The 21,334-nt window shown below is 40.5% G+C and overlaps 1 protein-coding gene across 2 annotated transcripts in view; it reads right to left on the bottom strand.

Moving 5' to 3' along the window:
- Positions 1 to 953: 953 nt before the first annotated feature.
- Positions 954 to 21,334, bottom strand: part of RSPO2 (R-spondin 2) — a 169,969-nt gene continuing 149,588 nt past the window's right edge. For both annotated transcript variants that reach the window (XM_077808858.1, XM_077808859.1), the window contains one exon: positions 954 to 1,063. In XM_077808858.1, the coding sequence (XP_077664984.1) occupies positions 954 to 1,063 (110 nt within the window). The remainder of the gene's footprint in view (positions 1,064 to 21,334) is intronic.

Below are 21,334 nucleotides of genomic sequence, written 5' to 3'. Positions count from 1 at the left end.
GTCACCGCCATAATTTACCTTAACTCTTAGATGTCAGATTTCTTTCTGTGAGAAGCAACACCAAGGTAAGGTTACACTGTAATTGAAGAGACTTTAGTTTTACTGAAAGACTTAGGCATGAATATTCCAAATCTGACACTGTGTTCTGAGGCCAATACAATCTAGTTTAGCTATGTGAAAGTGCCTTAACAAATGAGAAACACACCTGGCTTCCTTAAAATTAATGATAAACTGTAAAAACATTCAAAACATAGTAAAAAGTGTTTACTGGACTATGTTTAGAAATTACTGGAACCAAAGTGACATAACTTTAAACATACATAACATGTTACACATGAGAATGAAAGCACAAATGTACAGTAAATAAGTTTATTTACACACAGACCGCATAATATGTACACATGAGGACTATTGTGCTCCTAGAACACTAAGCAGTAACTCCTGTGGTATATCTTCTTAAAGCAGTTTTATTATACAACTGTTTCAATACAGAGAATAATGCACATTAACACTAAGATATTCATATACATTTACTCTTGAAATGTACAAATATGAGAAACAAAGGCCATAAATGCAAGAGTGCCTACACCACCCAGACCTCCTCTTTTATATAAATATGCACAAGTCCATTATCTAATGGTGATTTGCAGCCTTCCTTCCTGTTTCACTTTTATGTCTACACATTGGCCATTTCCATTTCCCAGGCACTGAATGCAAAGTCTTTGACACACTTCGGCACCAATTCCACTGATTCAACTCAGTGCACTCCAGCCCTTGGAGTCTTCAGGTTAAAAAAATAAAAAGTATAAATAACACAAACAAACTTGTGGACATTTTTCACAAGTTATTTGCAACCAATACTGTCAAAGCAGCTGAATTGCAGTGCATCCATATGCAGGAGCATATAGCAGCTTTTGTGCACTTTGCAAAAAATATAACAAACAGAAAAGTCTTTACTGGCTAGCTCTGTCTGTAGCTAGGAAGATGCTGTGCTGCTTCTGAGCCCTTTCCATTAAATTCTTTTTCTTCTTTCTCTTGTCCTTTGTTTTTGCTGTCCTCCTTCCTAATTGGAAAAAAAAAGCACAAAAATAAAACAAACAATCGTTAGGTAAAGGGTTATGTTGTGTTTTTCAGAGAATGCAAAAATTATTCTAGAAGTTGCTGGGAAAATATGTACTGTGTGGCAATGCTGACACGGTACATCTACACTGAAGAAAAGAGAAAAGGCCCCGTGGCAGCACGTTTCAGAGCCGAGGACAACTGACTCGGGGCTAAAAATATCAGTATAGACACTCCTGCTTGGGCTGGAGCCCAGGCTCTGAGATCTACACCCCTCTCTGGAATATCTGTATGGCTACTTTTAGCCCTGTGGTACAAACCCTGTTAGGATATAGATATTCAGGTCTGTCTGTAAAGGCCTATACTTTAAGAATTTAGATGTATTCTTATCACGTAGCTAGGTATAGAGGTACAAAACAAGAATTTAAATCTTCTAGGCTCTTCTCTTTCTCTGGAGGTGATAGATCAGATCACATTACTAACAGCCCCAGATTGCCTTATTTCAATGTGACTAGTTTGAAATGTGAGGATGTGACCATACGCTTCCCAGCTTACGGCTGCCTCTGCTCCTTAGCCAAAGATCTTAGCCTAAGAACACAGCCTCAGACTGTCACAGTAAGAGAAGGCCCTTACACACGCAGACAGTGATTTTGATTCTTGTTTTGTACCTCTATAACTAGCTAAGTGATAAGAATACATGTAAATTCTTAAAGTATAGGCCTTTACACCCAGGCCTGAATATCTGTATCCTAACAAACCCTACAAGCCCAAGTCAGTTGACCCGGGCTCTGAGAATCACTGCCGTGACTTTGTTTTTGCAGTGTAGACATACCCACAGCTACTGTGTTAGTATGTTAGTCACCAGAATGGCAATTGTTCAGTGTGGTGCATGAATAACCAAACTCTCAAGCAGGTGCTAAAATGTAGTCCTGAATAAGGATGCTTTCTTCAATCAGGGCCTTACATATGTGCTTTTAGGTATGAAGGAATAGGGCTTTAGATGGAAGCCTCCAGGTCCTATTGAGATATGCTGTGTAATGAGTATAGGATACATTTATACTGCTGTATATGATCAGTGGAAAAACTGAGGAGTTCAGTCTCTAGACCTGCGAATCCAGCACCTTTCAGGAATACTTAATTCACTTAAGAGGATGAGAGTGGAGAAAAATCAAAGTGTCCTATAATATAAAAAATAGTAAAATATAAGGAGAGGGAGAGAGAGAGTATTCTTTAGCAGTAGAGAAGATTGTCAGTATGATCTTGTGTTGCTTTCATATGGTTTGTAATGAAGGCAGACACGATGAGAAGTTATGAAACATTTTCTCCATTTGATTATAAGAGTTTAGATAAAGGATATGGTTCAAAAGAAAACAGCTTTTGGGGTTATATATCTAATGCACATATGATTTTAAGACTTTATATATTCTTGAGCATTATACCATTCAGTGTAATCATCATTAGGAGTTGGCGGGGAGAAGAATACTTATTTTTATTTTTAAAATATAACAGGGCTTTAAGATAATGAGAGCACAACTGTGGTCCCACATTAAAATCATCAGAGTCCTAGGAGTTTACTTCTGCTTCTCATTAAAGTCTGGCATTAATGCTACAATGGCATTTTGCCATCCTTAAATGTAGTTAATCTTATGCAGTAAAACCTTAGTCCAACCAATCATTAACCGGAGCAGCCTTTAAGTTAAAACTAATTAGTAACACCGTATCTAATGACCAGGCACATCTAATGAGGTCAGAAAGATGAAAAACTTGACACTAAATTGCATTAAAACAGAGATGGTTTCAATTATAAAAATTTCTATACTATCATAATTTTCTCATGCAATTATATTGGTTTGATCCAGGGATCAAAACAGTGATGTTTAAACAGTTGCATATTGTATTTTTTCCTCATATTTTACATGTTCAAAATAGTTTTTAAGCCTGAATCTTGGCGTTCAATTATTAACTGGCAAATGGAGAGAAGCAATTTTGAAAGGGGTGACAAAGCTGCTAGTCAGAAGAGCAGGGGGTGCATTCGTGCCTTCATTGGAGTTTTCCCACTGAAGCTGATCAGTACCTGACTCTTCTATCACTTTACTGGGACGAGTGCATACACCACTCAACAAAGGAAGTATAATATGCGCTCACCATCACATCTTGTTTTCTTTATCCTCCCCTCCAAAGAAGTAAACAGAATGCTGTGTGGAGTGTTAATTCAGTAAAATATGCAAACTTTTTCACTGTGAACTCTGAAACTCACTGCTAAAATGACAGACAAAGGACTACTCTTTATCCGCTTGTTTCAGCATTCTATCATAGTTTTCCCCTTACAAATCACATCGCTAGCATGCTCTGTGAATATGATACCCCATGGTAAAGAAGCAGTGAAATATAACAGACTTCAGTGATTCTATATCATTGTACAGAGCTGCAACAAAGACCATTTCAAGTATTTTGATGGGATTCAGCTAGTCTATTAAAAACACAGTGATTTTGACAAAAACAACGACAGTTTCACTGTTTTCCTTTTGAAAATAGCCCTAGATCCGAAGTAACTCCTGCAGGTTGGAAAGGAGGGGGTTGAGTCAAGGAAAGAGTTGCAGCTCTGGAGTGCCCCCATGTAATGCTGTGTTGGCCCTCCTCACACCACACACTACCTTTTTGACCTAGCGCAATGGACAGACTTTCCCTTGGGAAAGCATCAGTTCTGTGAGCTGTCTGCACACACAGCCCCAAAGTCCATTTAGAATTTCAGATGGAGAGCTCTTGGTAATTTAAAAGGCATTCTATTGGCTAGCCCGTTTTGTTCCTAGAATGCAATAGACTCTTAGAGACTAGTGGAAAGAGTACTGAATGTGAAGGCTACAGAATTCAAAGCGCGGTGCCAATGCCTCCATGCATGCAAAGTTTCATTGAATTCAGACTTATTTTAGGGTGTTTACTCTGTCAGCAAACAAATGCTAAGAAGAAGAGAAGGAACTTCCTTACATTTTGCTACAGACTGTTCTATTGCAGGGTGTTATGGTGTTGTATGTATGGTAGAGGAAGTAGGTCTTCACACAAGCACAAAATGTGAAATCTCAGCCAACCAGTTAGCTTGCAGGCACCAGGGAGACGTGTAGGAGGAAGGAGGAAAAGGCATTTTCCCCAGCATAGCCAGGGAGAGACCCTGCCACTGCACTGCAGCAGTTTCTTTAGCTGTGTGGGTGACGTAACCTTGGTGCAGAGGGAGGATGTGAAACAGCCGTGAATATACTCTGGCACCTACCCTGACACAACTCCACCCATGTCCTGCTCCCATCCATTATGTGCTGCTGAGCAAGGACCTGGGCTGCTAGAGCCCCCCTGAATCCAAGCCCCTTCCATCAGAGCAGAATAACACTGGCTCCAGGGCCTGGGGTTCCTGGGGCCTGCTGAAGTGAGTGTCAGATTTTACCAAGGGTCCATTACATATACAGATTGCCCAGCACACTACACAGAGAGAAATGGCTAAAGGCCGGATTGTGGCAGGCCCTCCTGAGGCTACATAGGAGAGAGGGCAAGAGGACTCTCTGAACTCAGGAAACCACATGGACCTTTAGTCCCCACCAAAGGGGCTGAGGAGGAGGAGGAGGAGCATGGTTGTCCCAACCCCTCCTCAGCACCACACTTCAGAGTGGCGGGAACAAGCTGCACCTCTCTAAAGGATGGTTCAGCTTCCCTAAATGGTGCTACAGCCTGCATCCTCCTCAGGGTGGGGAGCCTGGTACAATCCCCCTCAACATCCCCTATGTGGTAGTGTGCCCCACACCACTCTCCAATCCAGCTAGTGTCTAAACGCTGCAATGTGGCCCTAAGTCTTTCCTCCCAACATGGCTCCAAGGCACCACTATACATCTTAGCTTATGGTGTCACTGCATGAGACTGAAAGTGACAATAGCTCAAATATTAAATCTGATCCACACTGTTTATAAAACCATCTTTCTCAGAAAGAATTCAAGCATGCAAGTAGTTTGGCACAGCAGGCTAGGATCTATGGCCAGCTCTGCTCTTTAAGTGGCTATTCACTATTTCTAGTAATAACACCCCTGCCTGTCATTTGGCATATAGCCATAGCCATTGTTTCTGTTTTCCAAGATAGCTGTCTCCTTATCAAGACTAATCTTCAATAATTATTTTATTACTGTGGTCAAATTCTCCTTGAAAGTCTGTGATGCATTACACCAATGGAATTAGAGTGAACAACAAATTAAACTGAACAAAGCAAAGACAGGATCACCCAGACTGTTCTCTGTGTGTGTGGTGTGTGGACACACATTTATTTTTAAGATCTTTTTCCTTGCATGGTAATTAAACACTTTTCAAAAATGGATTGGTATAGTAACATATAGTATATATAGTAAATTTGTGACTGAACTCCTTGGGGGAGAATGGTATATCTCCTGTTCTGTTTTATCCGCATTCTGCCATATATTTCATGTTACAGCAGTCTCAGATGATGACCCAGCACATGTTCGTTTTTAAACATCCAAAAATATTTAAATAAATTATTATTATTTATTATTAACAGTGTGATTAATCACATGATTAATCACAATTCATTTTCTTAATCGCATGATTAATCGCTATTAATTTTTTAATTGCTTGGCAGCTCTAAATTTTTGCTTTTTGTTCAGTGCCAAATTATACATGAATCAATCCTTCTTTTCTACTAATGTATTTGTTATTTAGAAATACTAGCTAAAGCTGTTTGAGCTAGTAATTTTTAGTGTTCCTTATGAACTGTTCACTAACTGTACAGTATTGGTTATTTATAGTGTGTGGCTGGTCACTCAGGTTGCAGTGTACTGCTTCTGCCCCCTGCCTGGATGACCAACCAATCAGCAGGTCAGTAGCAAACAGTGTATAATGCACTTCCAGCATGTATTTCTGGACAAATCATTCTTGGTGCTAATACTCACAATAATATTGCTGGTGCTAATATTCACGAATAAGCAGCTGCTGAGCCTATACCGGTGAATAATGGCCCCACAAAGCATCAAACCTAATCTGATACTTTTATTCATGAATCAGGATTTTATTGTTGACCATCTGACTGTCTCTAGTCCTGTAGTTACTGCTGCACACTCCCATGCAAGACACATCGTGCTCAGTTCCCTGCTCAGGGGTTTCACCTCCTGAGCCATCGGGCTTCGGAAACGCTGCACGTGCTTCTGAATGGACCTGTCTGCCTAGTTTAGGATACATGCTACTAGACTCAGAATGAAGGGAGCTGCATCCAACCCTTTTCAGAGGAGAGGTGATCTTCCTAATGCATATTTTTAAGGGAGGGGTGTTTGAAACACAGGAGTATCCACAACATTCCAGAAAACAAAGTACAGACAGTGCCGTCACCAGCCATGTCCTCAGAGCCTGAGACAACATTGTTAATGTATAAAATACGCTTATCAAGAAACTACTCTCATGGAGCTATTACAATCTGATTAATTCCATGGCTATTATGACATGTAGTATCAGTTTAGTATCTGATCCATCCTCTATCTGGGGAATAACTGAATGTTCTGCCCACGCAGAAAGATGGATGGATGATAAGATTTCTCCATCTGGCTTCTCTAGATTGATAAAATACAGTTTTTTTCCACACGAGGGCAGTAAGTATTTGAATTTAAAAACAATACTAAAGCATAAAGCCAATGACTGTAACTACAATTTATTTCTAGTATGCATGATTTGTTTCTCAGATTATTATAATTTGGGGGTGCCCATACATGCCAACTGTTTTTTGTTGTTGTTGTTGTTGCTGCGGCTGTTCTTTTTTCTTTTATATAATATATATGGAAAATATTTAAACTGCTCTTGCTGTTTCTTTAAAATTTAGAATTTAAATTTCTATTTCAATATATTGCTCTATCAATAGGGCATAAAAGTGCATCCCTATTCTTCCCACTCCCATCCACATATTTACATATTTAGAGGTTTCACATGTTGGCAGCTATGAGTATTAAGTTAAAACAACAGTGGCTGGGGCATGAGGCAGATCTTTCTAAATATATTCCTCCTGATCTTTCCCTCTCTCTCAATTCTGCTTTTACATTTGTAAATTATTCCTATCATTCTGCCATGTTGCTGCAGTTCTAAATTGGACACTTGGGGCAGTATTTCCTTTGTATGATGAGCAAGAAGTGGTTATCCCATTCAAATCATGTCGTTTGAGTGTCGTATCAACTACAATCAGCTATCAACAACAACGTAAAAGCAAAGGGGAAGGGGAGAAGTTGGAGATTCACAGATTCCACAGCTAGAAGGGACAAACTGTGATCATCTAGTCAGACTTCCTGTATAACACAGGCCATAGAACTTCCCCAAAATAATTCTAGAGCATATCTTTTAGAAAATCATCCACTCTTGATTTTAAAATTTCCAGTAATGGAGAATCAACCATCACTCTTGGTAATTTATTCCAATGGTTAAATACTCTGACTGAAAAATTTACACCTTATTTCAGTCTGAATTTGTCTAGCTTCAATCTGCAGCCATTGGATCATGTTATACCTTTCTCTGCTAGACTGAAAAGCCCATTGTTGAACATTTATTCCATATGTAGGTACTTATAGACTGCAATCAAGTCACCCCTTAGCCCTCTCTTTGTTAATCTAAATGGACTGGGCTCCTTTAGTCTCTCACTATAAGGCATGTTTCCTAATCCTTTAATCATTCTCATGGCTCTTTTGAATCCTCTCCAGTTTATCAACTTCCTTCTTTAATTGTGCATACCAGAACTGGACACAATATTCCAGCAGCGGTTGCACCTGTACCAAATACAGAGGTAAAATAGCCTCTGTACTTCTAACTCAAGATTTATGCTGTTTATGCATCCAAAAATCACATTAGCCCTTTTGGCCACAGAATAACTAGAGAGATCAAAAATTGAGAGAAACATGCCAAGAGAACATTTTTGAAGAGGCAGGATTGGCATGGTAGCTCCTAAAACTTGGCACTATCATGCCTAAAAGCTTGGATGCTTGGACATTTACATTTGATTTACAGTTTGCATCCTCTAGACATTATAAACATTCACTTAAAAAAAGGCCAGAGATAATGGAGAAAAGTCAAGCAAGCCAAATAGTCAAATTGACCACAGATAGATATAAAAAGAAAAGCTGATGTGTAAATCTTATTGCTATCCAAAGGCAATTCATTTCCTGGTACTCTCAGCAGGGTTAAGAAGTTGCAGGAATTAGTGGCAACTTTCCATGTCCTGGTGTAGATTTAGGGATATAGCCGGGTGTCAGGAACTGGTAATTCCACAGTGAGTCATTTGAGCGCTGGCCAGCACTCACAATGCTCTGCTGTGTTACAAAACTTACAGCAGCGCCCTAGTCTAGGTGCTATCACCACCCGAATGCTCAATACACAAAACCAGGCTTGTAGAGAGAATGCAAGATGGTTACCAAAAAGAGGCACAGGAAAGGAACTAGGCAAACTTTTCAATTATTTCATATTCATATTGCAGCAGTGACTGGAGGACCCACCAGTATAAGAGCTCTGCTGTACTGGGTGCTATACAAACACATACAAAGATAAATCCTGGGTGCTAAATTGCATTAACACACTGCCAGTGCAATGCAGTGGCGGCAAGTTCCACCAAAAGGAGTATCACAAACACATGAAGATTGAAAGATAAGAATTCCCACTGACATGAGGGTGACCAATCTCACAAGCACCCTTTTCAAAGGATATTTTGATGTGGCTGCCAACAAATCAAAAATCTTGGTGAGCAATCAGGATAAATACAGACAAAAGCTGTTAGCTACAGTACCTACATGGGTGGATGAATCCACAAATGACTGCAACTGAATGAAAAAAATCTCTGAGTGGGAGCTAGGGAAGGTGGAGACTGAGACCAGATGGGTAAGGAGACTGGACCTGGGAATCAGAGTGGGGGAAGCTTGGGATGGATTGGACAAGGTGACCGGAACTGGGAGCCAATGGAGGAGGAGAGGCTGGAACTTGGGAAAGAGACTGAGAACCAGTGATTAAAATGAGTGGAGGGACTGGGAGCCAGTTGGCTGGGAAGGGAGACACTGAAATTGGATGAGAATCTGAGAAAAAAGGACTCAGACTGGGGAGACAAGGAAATTGGGACTAGGAACCTATGAGAGGATAGGGAGACAGATCTGAGAAAGAGCTGGGGGACAGAGGGGGTTTTTTTTCCATAGATATTTAGGTCAGAAGGGACCATTATGATCATCTAGTCTGACCTCCTGTACAACGCAGGCCACAGAATTTCACCCACCACTCCTGTGAAAAACCTAAATGGGTGTACTGGGGGAAGGAGGGAGGGGGGTGAGAATGAGATTGGATGAGGAGCTCAGAGAAGGACTCTAAGATCCAGTGTGTATGTGGCAGAGAGACAGATCAGATGAGGAGCTGGCAGGGGGAATAGGGACTGGCTGGGAAAGGGAACTGGGATGAGAAACCTGAGGAGTGGAGACTGGGTAGGCAAGGAGAATGGAGCTGGCATAGGAACAGATCAGAGGGGATTGGGGGAAATGGACATAACAGTCTGCACTGCTAGAGAACACTCCCTTCAGAGCCTGGAATGGATCCCAAGATTTCTGAGTCTCACCATTCTGATGCTGACACAAAGTATCTGTAAAACCCTCTGGCAAAGTATGTGTCTGATCCCCCTCCAGTGATGGTTCACACATGATGACAACCGACTACTGCTATCAGGTACTCCATTAGCTGAAGTGGCAGATGTCTGTGTGGTGGATCTAAAGGTTCCAACCCTGCTGATAATCCATGTGAGTGTCAATATGAAACTGTATGATGGATTTTTTTGGTTGGTTTAAATAACTAAAAAATTACACCAAGATCTCCCTCACACCCACAAAAACGATGGGAGGATTCCAGACCTGGAAGTCTACACAGCAATGAAACAGCCCCACAGCTTGAGCTCTGAGAGCCCTAGTCAGCTGGCACAGGCCAGCTGCGGGGTTTTCTCTACTGTGTAGATATACCGTTAGGGACTCATTGCATGACTTGGCCAAATGACTACATTTTACTTATGAAAAAGTATAATATATAAATATTATATAAATATAAAGTATAATAACGGTGTAGTGAACAGGAACACTGACAGACTTAATCATATATCTGTTAATACTCTGAGCTACTATCTCTCTTTCTAGCTAAGGTGTTTATATAGCCCAGGTCACAGCTACTCTGATTAAAGGTGATATAGAAGAACAAAGAATTATCAGGTGAAAGAAATATTCCAGCTGTTCCAAATTTCTGCATGCCAGCCCTATGGACTGGGTAAAGGATTCTTTTTACTTTGAGCCACATCCAGTAAAAAATAAAATATTCATTTTTTTATCTAAGGGGAAAAGGGAAGAAGTAAACTGAAGACAGACTTTTGCCATTTCCTGCTCCTCTCAAAGTAGGCATCCACTTTCCTTTTGGCCCATGAAAACCTATATAGAAAGAACCATCTACATGAAACTGGAAGCAAGACCTATAAAAATCTATCACTGAAACTTCCCTTCTGGCTGACACTGAAAAATCTTCAGGAGGATGTCTGTTTAGGGAATATTGAGTCCTACAGAAATAATATAGTTTACAAGAAGCAAAAACAAAAAACATCAAACAAAAGATATCTCAGTGAATTTTCTCTTGTTGAGTTTACAGCAAGATAAGGAAACCAAAGCTGTACAAAGTTCACTGACAATAAGAGTTTTGGTAGGGAGAGCTTAAGGGAAACTTTATACACAATGTGTTTTGCAGCATGCACAGTAGAGGGCAATGGCGATACTAATTGCAGGCTTGCCTCCCCTTCCAGTTAATAATTTACTTTCACTCTTCCAAACAAGAATATTAATTTTCTTTGCAGAAGCAGCCACTTACTCTGCCTTGAATATAAGCCAATTGACTCATTTTACAAAATAAGATAAAAAATAAGGACCTCACACAAAGAGGATAATGGAAGAAGCAGAAAGAAGGGGGAGAGAGTTTGTCAGCTGTAAAGTGCTACAAAACTCAGAAAAATCACAGTCAAGGTAGGTGTTTAACTGAGAAGCAAGATAATCTGAGAAATGCTGAGCCTGATTCTCCTTTCCCTGATGGTGGTGTAAAATCAGGAGTAACTCCATTGCAGTTAATATAGGTGTCTGTTGCAGGTTCAATCAGAATTAAACTTCCTGTATTATGGATATCATGTGCTAGGTGCTGAGGGCTCAACCTGATACTGCAAGGTGCTGGTCACACTCAGCTCACTTAGTGAGGGCACTCAGCACAATGTAAGATCAGGCCCTCCATAGGTAGAGCTAGGCAAGACATTTGTAATGTGAAGGTTTTTTTCCTTTTTAAATTTGTCTGTTTTTGAGTTTGGGGTGATCTTATAACACTTCTCAATGTTAGTTTTTGTAACCTATTTGTCACTGTCTGAAAGGGTTATTTTTTAAATTAAAAAAATCCACTTTTGCTTAAAAAAATTCCACACTTGTGAATACTTAAAAGCTGGGAGGAGGAAATGATGCTGCCCCTAAAGCCATATGGTCTAGAGGATTAAGCACTAAGAACCAGGATGTCCAGAATTCTACTAACAAGCCTTAATACTGCCACTTCATACAGCACTTTACAACATTTGTCAAATCAGTATCCACAATTTACAGGTGTTTTCAGAATTCAAGTAACATGCCCGGTATTACACAGCAAGTCAGAACCAGGTCTGGAATCCAAGTCTCCAGTGACCAGATCTAGGTCTAATCCACTAAAATACAATGCCTCCCAATGCAAGTCATATAGGCCTCTACAAACATTCATTCACATGTTTACATTTATTCATATGAGAAATTCCACTTAAGTCAATTGGGACTACTCTTAAAGTAAAACATTTGCAGGGTTGGGGCCCTAGACAAAATTCTCTAGTTTCGGTGCATAGAGTTAGGCGCCTAACAAAATGTTCTGATTTTTAAAAGAACAGTAGGCTCTACCGATCTGAAAATCAGGACACTTTTCTTTAGGTGCTCACAGGTGGATTTATGTGCGCAGTTTAGGTAACTCCAATGCAAAACTTTGGCCTTAGCTCCTGTGTCTGTTTCCCCACAAACTGATGATCAAATTGACACCTAAGAAATTACATATGAATGTTGTTATGTAACAAAATGGTTCAGTGCTAAAATGAAAGTTTTACAGGATGTGAGACAGAGCGGTTGAACCATGAGGGGTCTGCTTTGCATCTACCGTTATGTATCTATTAAGATACTTACAAGCAGCTAAATGAGGGGGCTGATCACAATAGTTCCCCAACACAAAAAGAATAATCACTTTAACAACAATTTGTATTGACCATTCAGTTTCAGAGGGGAGATCATGGAAACCAAGACAACAATTTACAATAGTCAAAAGTCAATTTCCTATCATTAAGCCTATAAATAATACAAGTATAAAAACAAATTTGAAAGTACTGTAATTAACAATATGTTCATGCACAGATTATAACTATGTCTATATACACATTACCTATGCTTAGAGTTCATGGCTTTATTTGATAATGTACTGAAGTTTGGTTGTGAACTTCCCCAAAACTGGAGTGGACTCTGATCTGATGTTCTGACTTAGAATTCTGCTTAGTATTTCAAAACATGTTCTCCACTTCTCTTCCATCTTCCCTTCTCCTTACCTATTTTACTGACATTACTTTTCATTTCTTTATAAATTGCAAAGAAAAACAATTTTTCTATTAAGATACCAATGATTTGTGGCACCTGCAAGATTTAATTCTGGCACTAGAAATTGGATTATGTTCCATTAAGGGCCTCACATACACATTATGTTGGGAAGGTACTATTTTGCAGCCAATTTTTATTTTCCAAAGTACTATTTAGTTGCAAATTTTTAAAATTCCTTTTAAGAGCTTTAATCAAGAACACAATAAACACACTTGCTTTATTCCCACAACTTTACTATTGAAACAGCAGAAATGTTCAGGGATCAATTCAGCCACGCTTACAGTGACTAGCACCTTAATACACAAGTAATGCCATTAAAATTCAGTGTGAGTCAGGGTGGCAGAATCAAGTCCTTGGAAACAAAAACAAAGTATTATCCATCAGGAATGCTGCTGTTGTAACAATGGTACATGTAATATTTACCAATTATCTAATGTTGAAGGCCACTTCTTTAGCTCAGCTAGGAGTTAAATTATTATTAACTTCATCAAGAATATTGGTGCACAGCATCACCCAGTCTTTTTTAAATTGTTCATATAGGTGACATGGATCGTATCTGAGGATGCACAAATTTATCTTTCAGTAATGTCAGATGAAACACATTAAAGATTTTTTCCTGGTTAAAATGTCACTGATGGATATAATGAACTTCCAGTCAGAACATTAGTCTATCAGCACTATGGTTAAGTTGGAACCCATATATCTGTACAGATTCTCTCCCCTCAAATTTTCCCTGTGCCTAATAAAATTTAAAACACACGTCTTTATACCATCTTTTATCCATTTATTGAGACCCAAGCTCCTCCCATCTAGCTGACCCTGCTCATGAAACTAGCAGCTTTTCAGAGAAAGCTAGTATAGGAGCTCGAGGACTAAGCTTTTTATCCTAGTAATCTAAATTTAGTTTCCAGGATCCCTCTCCTACCCATCTCTAGGTTATTGGTATCCACATATGCTACAGCCACCAGCTCATCCCCAGAACTTATTAGAAGTTTGTATAGATATTGCGTGGGATTTGCCACCTTCGTACATTGTAGGTAGGTCATCAGATACGCACCTATTGACATCTCTAATAATCAAATCCTCTAAGAAATAGAGATGATGATGGGTAGTCTGGGACCCCCTGGACAGAGAGCACCATGAGGAATTCTACACAGCCAGAGGTAACAAATCTACTACTCAGCATGGCAGCCACAGATAATGTCTGTTAGGCCTCAAATGAAGAAAAGCAACAGAGAACTTCAGGGGTCATACCTACACCTAGCTGCTCAGCTCATTCCACAAGGACCTCAAGTGTGCTCAACAGACAGGTTGTAATAAAGAAAAGAGACAATCCGCAGCAAGGCCTATGTACTAAGGAGAGTGGATAGAACACTCTACAATGGCCAAAAAGGCAGCAGCATGGCATGCTTTCTTCCTGGAGCTCCAACAAAGGGCTTGGCTACAAGGTTGGTGGGATTCTAAAGACAAAACAAGTGAGACACCATGGATGATGATACTAATGACACAGCTTCAAGTGATATTTCACAGATTATTGAAGACTTCCAGGATGCCAGAAGCGAAATGGAGAAGAGGAATGTCTGGGTCTTCAATTTGCAGATCCTTTATGTCACCTGAGCAAGGGAAGAGAGCTGACAGAAAGTAGCAAAGGAGAATGGTTGGTTAGGTTGATGTAAAATAGAGAGGTTTGGTTCTGTGTAACATTGGACCACCTTCTTCTACAGGAGATGGGGCTGTACAGTGTAGATGGCATCTATGTCAAAAGCAAGAGATTTTCGAGATGACCAACTAGTTAAAATAGTTAGAAAGACATTAAACTAACAACAAAGAGGGAAGATGTTAAGGGGGCAAACACAGAAATATAACTCGCACTCAAGGTGTTATGAATATAATGAATCAAAGAATCATAAAACATGAAGAGAAAAGTTAATTGCCTATTTACCAGTGCTTGGAGCTTGGGTAATAAACAGAAGGAATCAGAAGAGCTCATGTATGAGTAAAAATGACATAGCTGGTTTTATTGAAAACTGGTGAGTGGATTCATACAACTCGAATGTTAAATCACTGGTTACAAAATATGTCTGAAGAACAGAGTTGGCACAATTTGACTGGCTGGCACACTAAATCAAAGATACCATTATCTGTTTTAGTCTCATTGGCAATTCAGAAGCACAAGACCTGAAATATTTAAAGATCAAACTTCTAACTGATCAATCACATGACAGGGTATTGATCCAGGATAATAAGGATGTTACTGACTATGACATCAGATTAGAAAACAGGATGAGCTGCTCCTTAAGCATCTGTCTATAATGTAAAAAAAAAAAAAAAAAAATTCCATGGGTTTTCCAGCCTGGAGGACATATGCTGGGGGTCTCCTGCTGCCAGTAGTAAAATGCCTTTGTAGTTTCTACAAAACTAGAAAGTCTTCTAACACCAAAATATTGCACACAATACAGAGTATTTGAATATTTTACAAAAAGAAAAGGAGGACTTGTGGCACCTTAGAGACTAACAAATTTATCTGAGCATAAGCTTTTGTGACTACAGCTCACGAAAGCTTATGCTCAAATAAATTTGTTAGTCTCTAAGGCGCCACAAGTCCTCCTTTTCTTTTTGCGGATACAGACTAAACACGGCTGCTACTCTAAAACCTGAATATTTTACCTCATTCTGACAATAATGATTAGTGAACACCCAGGTGATAAATTATCTGGGGCCGCTGTCAGCTTGGATTTAAAGGATAAGATGATAACTCAAAAATTAGATGCTATATGGCTTTGTTGTCCAGTGTATTAGCAGAGCTCTCTCTCTCCGACTTACAAGTGAGGTACTTCGCTTGGACAAACTTCTTTGAGGGAGCTATGAGCTACTATATGGCTGGCCATATTGGTACTCATGGCATTCCATATTCTGACTAGTGCTGTTATACTTGCTTCTAATCACATCACTAAAATTATAGAAATGTATACTCTCTCTCTCTCCCACTCAGAAGCTGGAATACGACATTTCTGTCCCTACAGCTTTCTCTTTTTCTCTCCAGTGGCAAGTGTTGATTTTTCACTATTTCAAATTAAGCTAAAGATCACACGGACAGTTTAACAAAAAACAAACAAAAAACCCCTCCTGAAACGTATGCAGCATTTTATCTTGCCCAAACATTTGTTTGTGCACTCGTATAATCAATAATACTAGCACAGCTTTGGGAATAGCTTTGTTGTCTGCTGCAGTACAGCCAGCAAAGAGATCCATCCCAAAGAAATAATAATAATAAAGTATGGATACTGAGCTCTTTTCAAAACGCTCCACAGTGAGACATGGATCATTTAAACAGTCTGACTGTAAGACATACTATATCCCTGTATAACTTGTTTAAATTCAGTTAAGTTAGGAGCATATACTACTTGACTGTGTCCCATTAACTCTGTCTGGGCAAGCTTTACAGGCTCTGTTTTTTTGCCATGAAATACAAGTAAACACAAAACACATGAGGGGGCATAAGGGAGGAGGAAGTGGGGGAGGGAGGAACTGTGGGGGACAGGCGCTATTCTTGGCACCCTTCTCATGACATCTGGGGACAGTCAATGCTGACATACGAACTCTGCTTTGCATCTTGGAGGGGGCATAGCGTGTGCCGTGAGCTAATGCCAGCACAGTTGTCCCATGATCCTGCTGACATATGTCCTGATCCAGCAAAGTCCTTAAGCATGTAAGAACAGAAGAGCAGCCATACCGGGTCAGACCAAAGGTCCATTTAGCCCAGTAGCCTGTCTCAACAGTGGCCAATGCCAGGTGCCCCAGAGGGAATGAACAGACCAGGTAATCATCAAGTGAGCCATCCCCTGTCCCCCATTGCCAACTTCTGGCAAACAGAGTCTAGGGACACCATCCCTGCCCATCCTGATTAATAGCCATTGATGGACCTATCCTCTGTGAATTCATCGAGTTCTTTTTTGAGCCCTGTTAATGTCTTGGCATTCACAACATCCTCTGGCAAGGAGTTCCACAGGTTCACTGTGCATTGTGTAAAAAAAATCTTCCTTTTGTTTGTTTTAAACCTGCTGCCTATTAATTTCATTTGGTGGCCTTTGGTTCTTGTGTTATGAGAAGGAGTAAATAACACTTCCTTATTTACTTTCTCCGCACCAGTCATGATTTAATAGACCTCTATCATATTCCCCCTTAGTCATCTCTTTTCCAAGCTGAATGGTCACTCACATGCTTAAAACTGGGCAAATGCTTACGCGCTTTACTGGATCATGAAAGCCCCATTATTGCCTCAGATCTTTGTGTGGAGGGGAACCTTCTATGTGTGGAAGAGGGGCTGTTAGTTGCCTCGGTGATGCTATCTCTCCACCCTACACACATACACTGTGGAGAGGTACAGGGGAAGGAGTGACTGGGCAGGGGGGGTGAGTTCCAGTACCACAGGGAATTGTTTAAAAAACTAATTCTCCTTACCCAAAACACATTGCTTCACTAAAATCTGAATATTAGAGAGAGAAGGTGGGTGAGGAAATATCTTTTATTAGATCAATCTCTGTTGGTGAGAGAGATAAGCTTTTGAGCTACACAGAGCTTTTCTTCAGAACCTGAAAAGCTTCTCTCTCTCACCAACAGAAGTTGGTCCAATAAAAGATATGACTTCACCCATCTTTTCTCTCTGATATCCTAGGTCCAAACACAGCTACAACAACACTGCATAAAAGCTGAATCAATACATGACTCCATTTCAGTGTGTATTAAAACATCACATAACTTCTGTTTTAAACAACACAGAGGTACATTTTATGGTTAACATATTGGACAGTGACTGATGTTGCACTACAGATTAGGCTAGAACAGGAAAAGGAAAAGAGTTTGTATAGCCAGCAGCTATTTTGCTTTACTTTAAAAAGAAGTAGCATTAAGCCTATTTGTATTTTCATATGCCCTGAGCCTAGAGCTTTGCTGTACTTCTGGCCCTCAGTCCACGAGTGCATCTGGCGCTGAGACTATGTCTGTGGAGTCCACTTCAACGTCTGGCCCATTCAACTTTAAAAACATTAATCATCATGTTAAAACATTTGTCATAACTCTAAAACTACTAAACCAATTTTCTTCAAACTCGCTTATGGATTTTTGTATTTAATATTTGAGCAATATTTGGTTGAGCTGTTTGCATAGAAAAAACACCCTACAATCTGTTTCTTGTATGGTCAAATCTCAATGATGAAAATAATTATTGTTAGCTAATGTTGAATTCACCACTTGGCACCTAGGACTTGATTCTGTGCCCACTGAAGTCAATGGTAAAGCTCCTGTTGACTTCAGTGGGACTGGATCAGGGACTTGCTATAGGTAGGATTTAACTACCTCTAAAACTTGTGTCCATTTGTCATGGTCAACATCAAGGTCTGTAACAGGGCAGTCTTTCCTAGTGGGCAGAGCTGGGTGTGGCATCAGGGTCAGAGTTCAGAGGTAATGCCATAAGTCAAGCCAGAGTCAGAAATCAAATCAAGGGACAAGAGTAGGGGCAGAGTCAGAAGTCACACTAACTATTAAGGCAAATAGAGTCAGAAATCACTCCAAGGGTCAAGCCACAGTCAGCAACTTGGTTCAGGGTGAGAAATCTAAAACCAGGAACAAGGCATGGTAATGTGAGTGGGACAATATGTGGTCCTGGGAAAAGGGAGCAAGGTGAAGCAGCAGGAATCAGGCAAGGAGGAAGAGACTTGGACTCCATGGTTTAGGCCTAACAACTAGTTGCTCAGACAAGGGGTAGGCCAGGAACAGGAATCTTTATACTTGGTGGTGTCCAGCCACAGTCTGCTGCTAGCCATCTGACCCCACTGAATCTGCTGGCGTAACCTCCAGTGGTGGGGTATTAGCTGCAGTTCCCTCTTCTGCACTTGCGGCACTGACAGTAGGGCTCTTACTTAGTAACCCCATGGGCCTACATTTGAGGCCCACAATAACTGACCGTCAAATAGGGCAGACTGTAGAACCAGCTCTGTTTTGTTTTTTGTTTTTTGTTTCTTAAAGGTGTTAAACCCTGTGTACACTAGAGGTATAATCCTGGCTCCATGTAAGTCAAGGGGAGTTTTGCCTAGGATTTCACCCTAGCTGTAGTGGCCCTAAAAATATGTTAGCTAATAGGTTTTAATTGACATGTTTTAGCATATTTTAAAACACCACCTATTTTCCTAATTTACACACGAACAACAAAAGCAACATGAACATCTGTAAAAAGAAAAGGAGTACTTGTGGCACCTTAGAGACTAACCAATTTATTTGAGCATAAGCTTTCGTGAGCTACAGCTCACTTCATCGGATGCATTCAGAGGAAAATACAGTGAGGAGATTTATGCATCCGATGAAGTGAGCTGTAGCTCACGAAAGCTTATGCTCAAATAAATTGGTTAGTCTCTAAAGTGCCACAAGTCCTCCTTTTCTTTTTGTGAATACAGACTAACACGGCTGCTAAATGAACATCTGTGTGCAACATTTTTTGCTGCAACATAGGGTAACAGAAACTGAAAAGAAGAAATATCAGACGTAAATTTGGCAGATTTTTACAGAACTTGATAACGTGAGCCACATTTGAAAGAAATCAATTGAGTAGTTATAAGGTTATAACCATTTAAAGTAAGAAGTCCCATGTATGTGTAGTAAAATTGTGCTGTACTTTCTTTTAATTATTGTAGAGTCTCAATGAATTCTAATCTGTATATAGTAGTAATATTTGAAATAATATCTTAATGAAGGGATTCTATTTTTATGAGTAATTATTAATTAATTTTCATAAAGAAACAAGCAATAAAAAAAATATTAAAAGGTAAACAACTTACAACTAGTATATGTTACCAAATACCACACATTTCACAGGATAGCCAATAAAAACATGCAATTATGCTACTTTACAACTTGTCAAAGCAGCAAGACTAAACAATACAAAATCAGACAATATTACACAGATATAACATGTTAGGGTTGGGGTAACAATAAAAAACATAAGCAAAAAAGGGAAGGAGGGGACCGGGGGCGGGGGGGAGTGGGAAGGAAAAAGCAGAGAGGTCAGGTGGGATGAAAGTCTGGCATTATTTGAGCTATCTCAACATTTTTTATCCAAATATATCAAGAAATTAAATAAAATTTATTCGAATTCATACCATTGCTCTCTACATCAATGAAGCTATGCAGACTCAGACAGGTCCAGATACCACTGCTCTACTCTGGGTGTATGCCTACTCCAACAGTTTAGGGAGAGCCAGCAAAGGAGTCAGATGCTGCTGTCCCCTGAACTAGTGACTGCGCTGTATCAAACCCTGCCTTTGGAGGAACACCTGAAGGAGCTGCCACCTGGCAAGCATCTGGAGAAGCTGTCCCACGGCAAATACCCCGAAGGGCTGCTGGAACTGCCGGCTGCCAGGTACCCCAAAGAGCCCAAGGGCCTGTGAGTGACAAAGCCCTATGACCAGGTAGGCGTATGAAGTAGCCCAGGGAAACCAGACATTAGTCCAGTTGCGTTTGCTGAAGCCACGGTCAGTGTGTTTTGGCAGGATCCCCGCTGACCCAGTGGTGGGATTCCCCAACACGGTTAAGACCCTGGGCTGGGAACCAGTGGAATAAGTTGGGCCTGGGTCCCCCTACCCCCCGCTGCCAACCCCACCACTGGAGTGACAGCCTACCCACCTTAAGCTGGACAGCCTGCATTCGTTTGCTGCTTGTCCCAGGGGACCGGGGCCACAGGCTGCCTCTGTTCTGCCCCACCCAGAGGACTTGAGCCTGATTGCTTAGTATTACTTGGCCCGGTCCAGAGGGCTGAGACTGGCTTTGTTTGCTTCTTACCCCAGCCAGAGGGTTGGCAATAGACTCCTTACTGATTTATAGTCCTAATCCCTTGTTGATCTGCCCTCAGCAGTTAGGTGGCATAGCAAGGCGGAGTAGCCTCCCTCTGATGCAGACAGGGAGGAACCACTCCAAGTCACTACAATCCTCAAAAATTAAAGTTTTTGTGGGTTTTGTGGTACATAACCTCAGATATAATTTTCAGCTGAGGTTTGGTTGTTGACGTCAAGCACTGTTTTCACTCTTGGGTTCACCCCCTTCCACTGCTGCCTGCCTGTTGGACATTCCCAAAGCTGATGCATCCGGGTTCTTTTTTCTTTATTACAGCACCAACAAACATAAGAGGACAAGGCCCACATTTTGAAAAGACTCTGTGGTGTCAAATATCCTCTGAATAGAATATTTTGCTGCATCAGAAGCATTTTAATTTTCCATAACATGCTCTACATTTGGGGCTCTTTTAACAGCTGTGGTAACTCCCCTTCCCATGCTTTCACAAGGAACTCCAGACCATAGAATCATAGAATATTAGGGTTGGAAGAGACCTCAGGAGGCCATCTAGTCCAATCCCCTGCTCAAAGCAGGACCAAAACCAATTAAATCATCCCAGCCAAGGCTTTGTCAAGCCAGGCCTTAAAAACCTCTAAGAATGGAGATTCCACCACCTCCCTAGGTAACCCATTCCAGTGCTTCACCACCCTCCTAGTGAAATAGTGTTTCCCAATATCCAACCT

Source organism: Eretmochelys imbricata, chromosome 2 (assembly GCF_965152235.1).
Source record: "Eretmochelys imbricata isolate rEreImb1 chromosome 2, rEreImb1.hap1, whole genome shotgun sequence".
Classification (NCBI taxonomy): Eukaryota; Metazoa; Chordata; order Testudines; family Cheloniidae; genus Eretmochelys; species Eretmochelys imbricata.
Note: the sequence above shows the minus strand (reverse complement) of the source record. Positions and strands in the feature narration are given on the sequence as shown.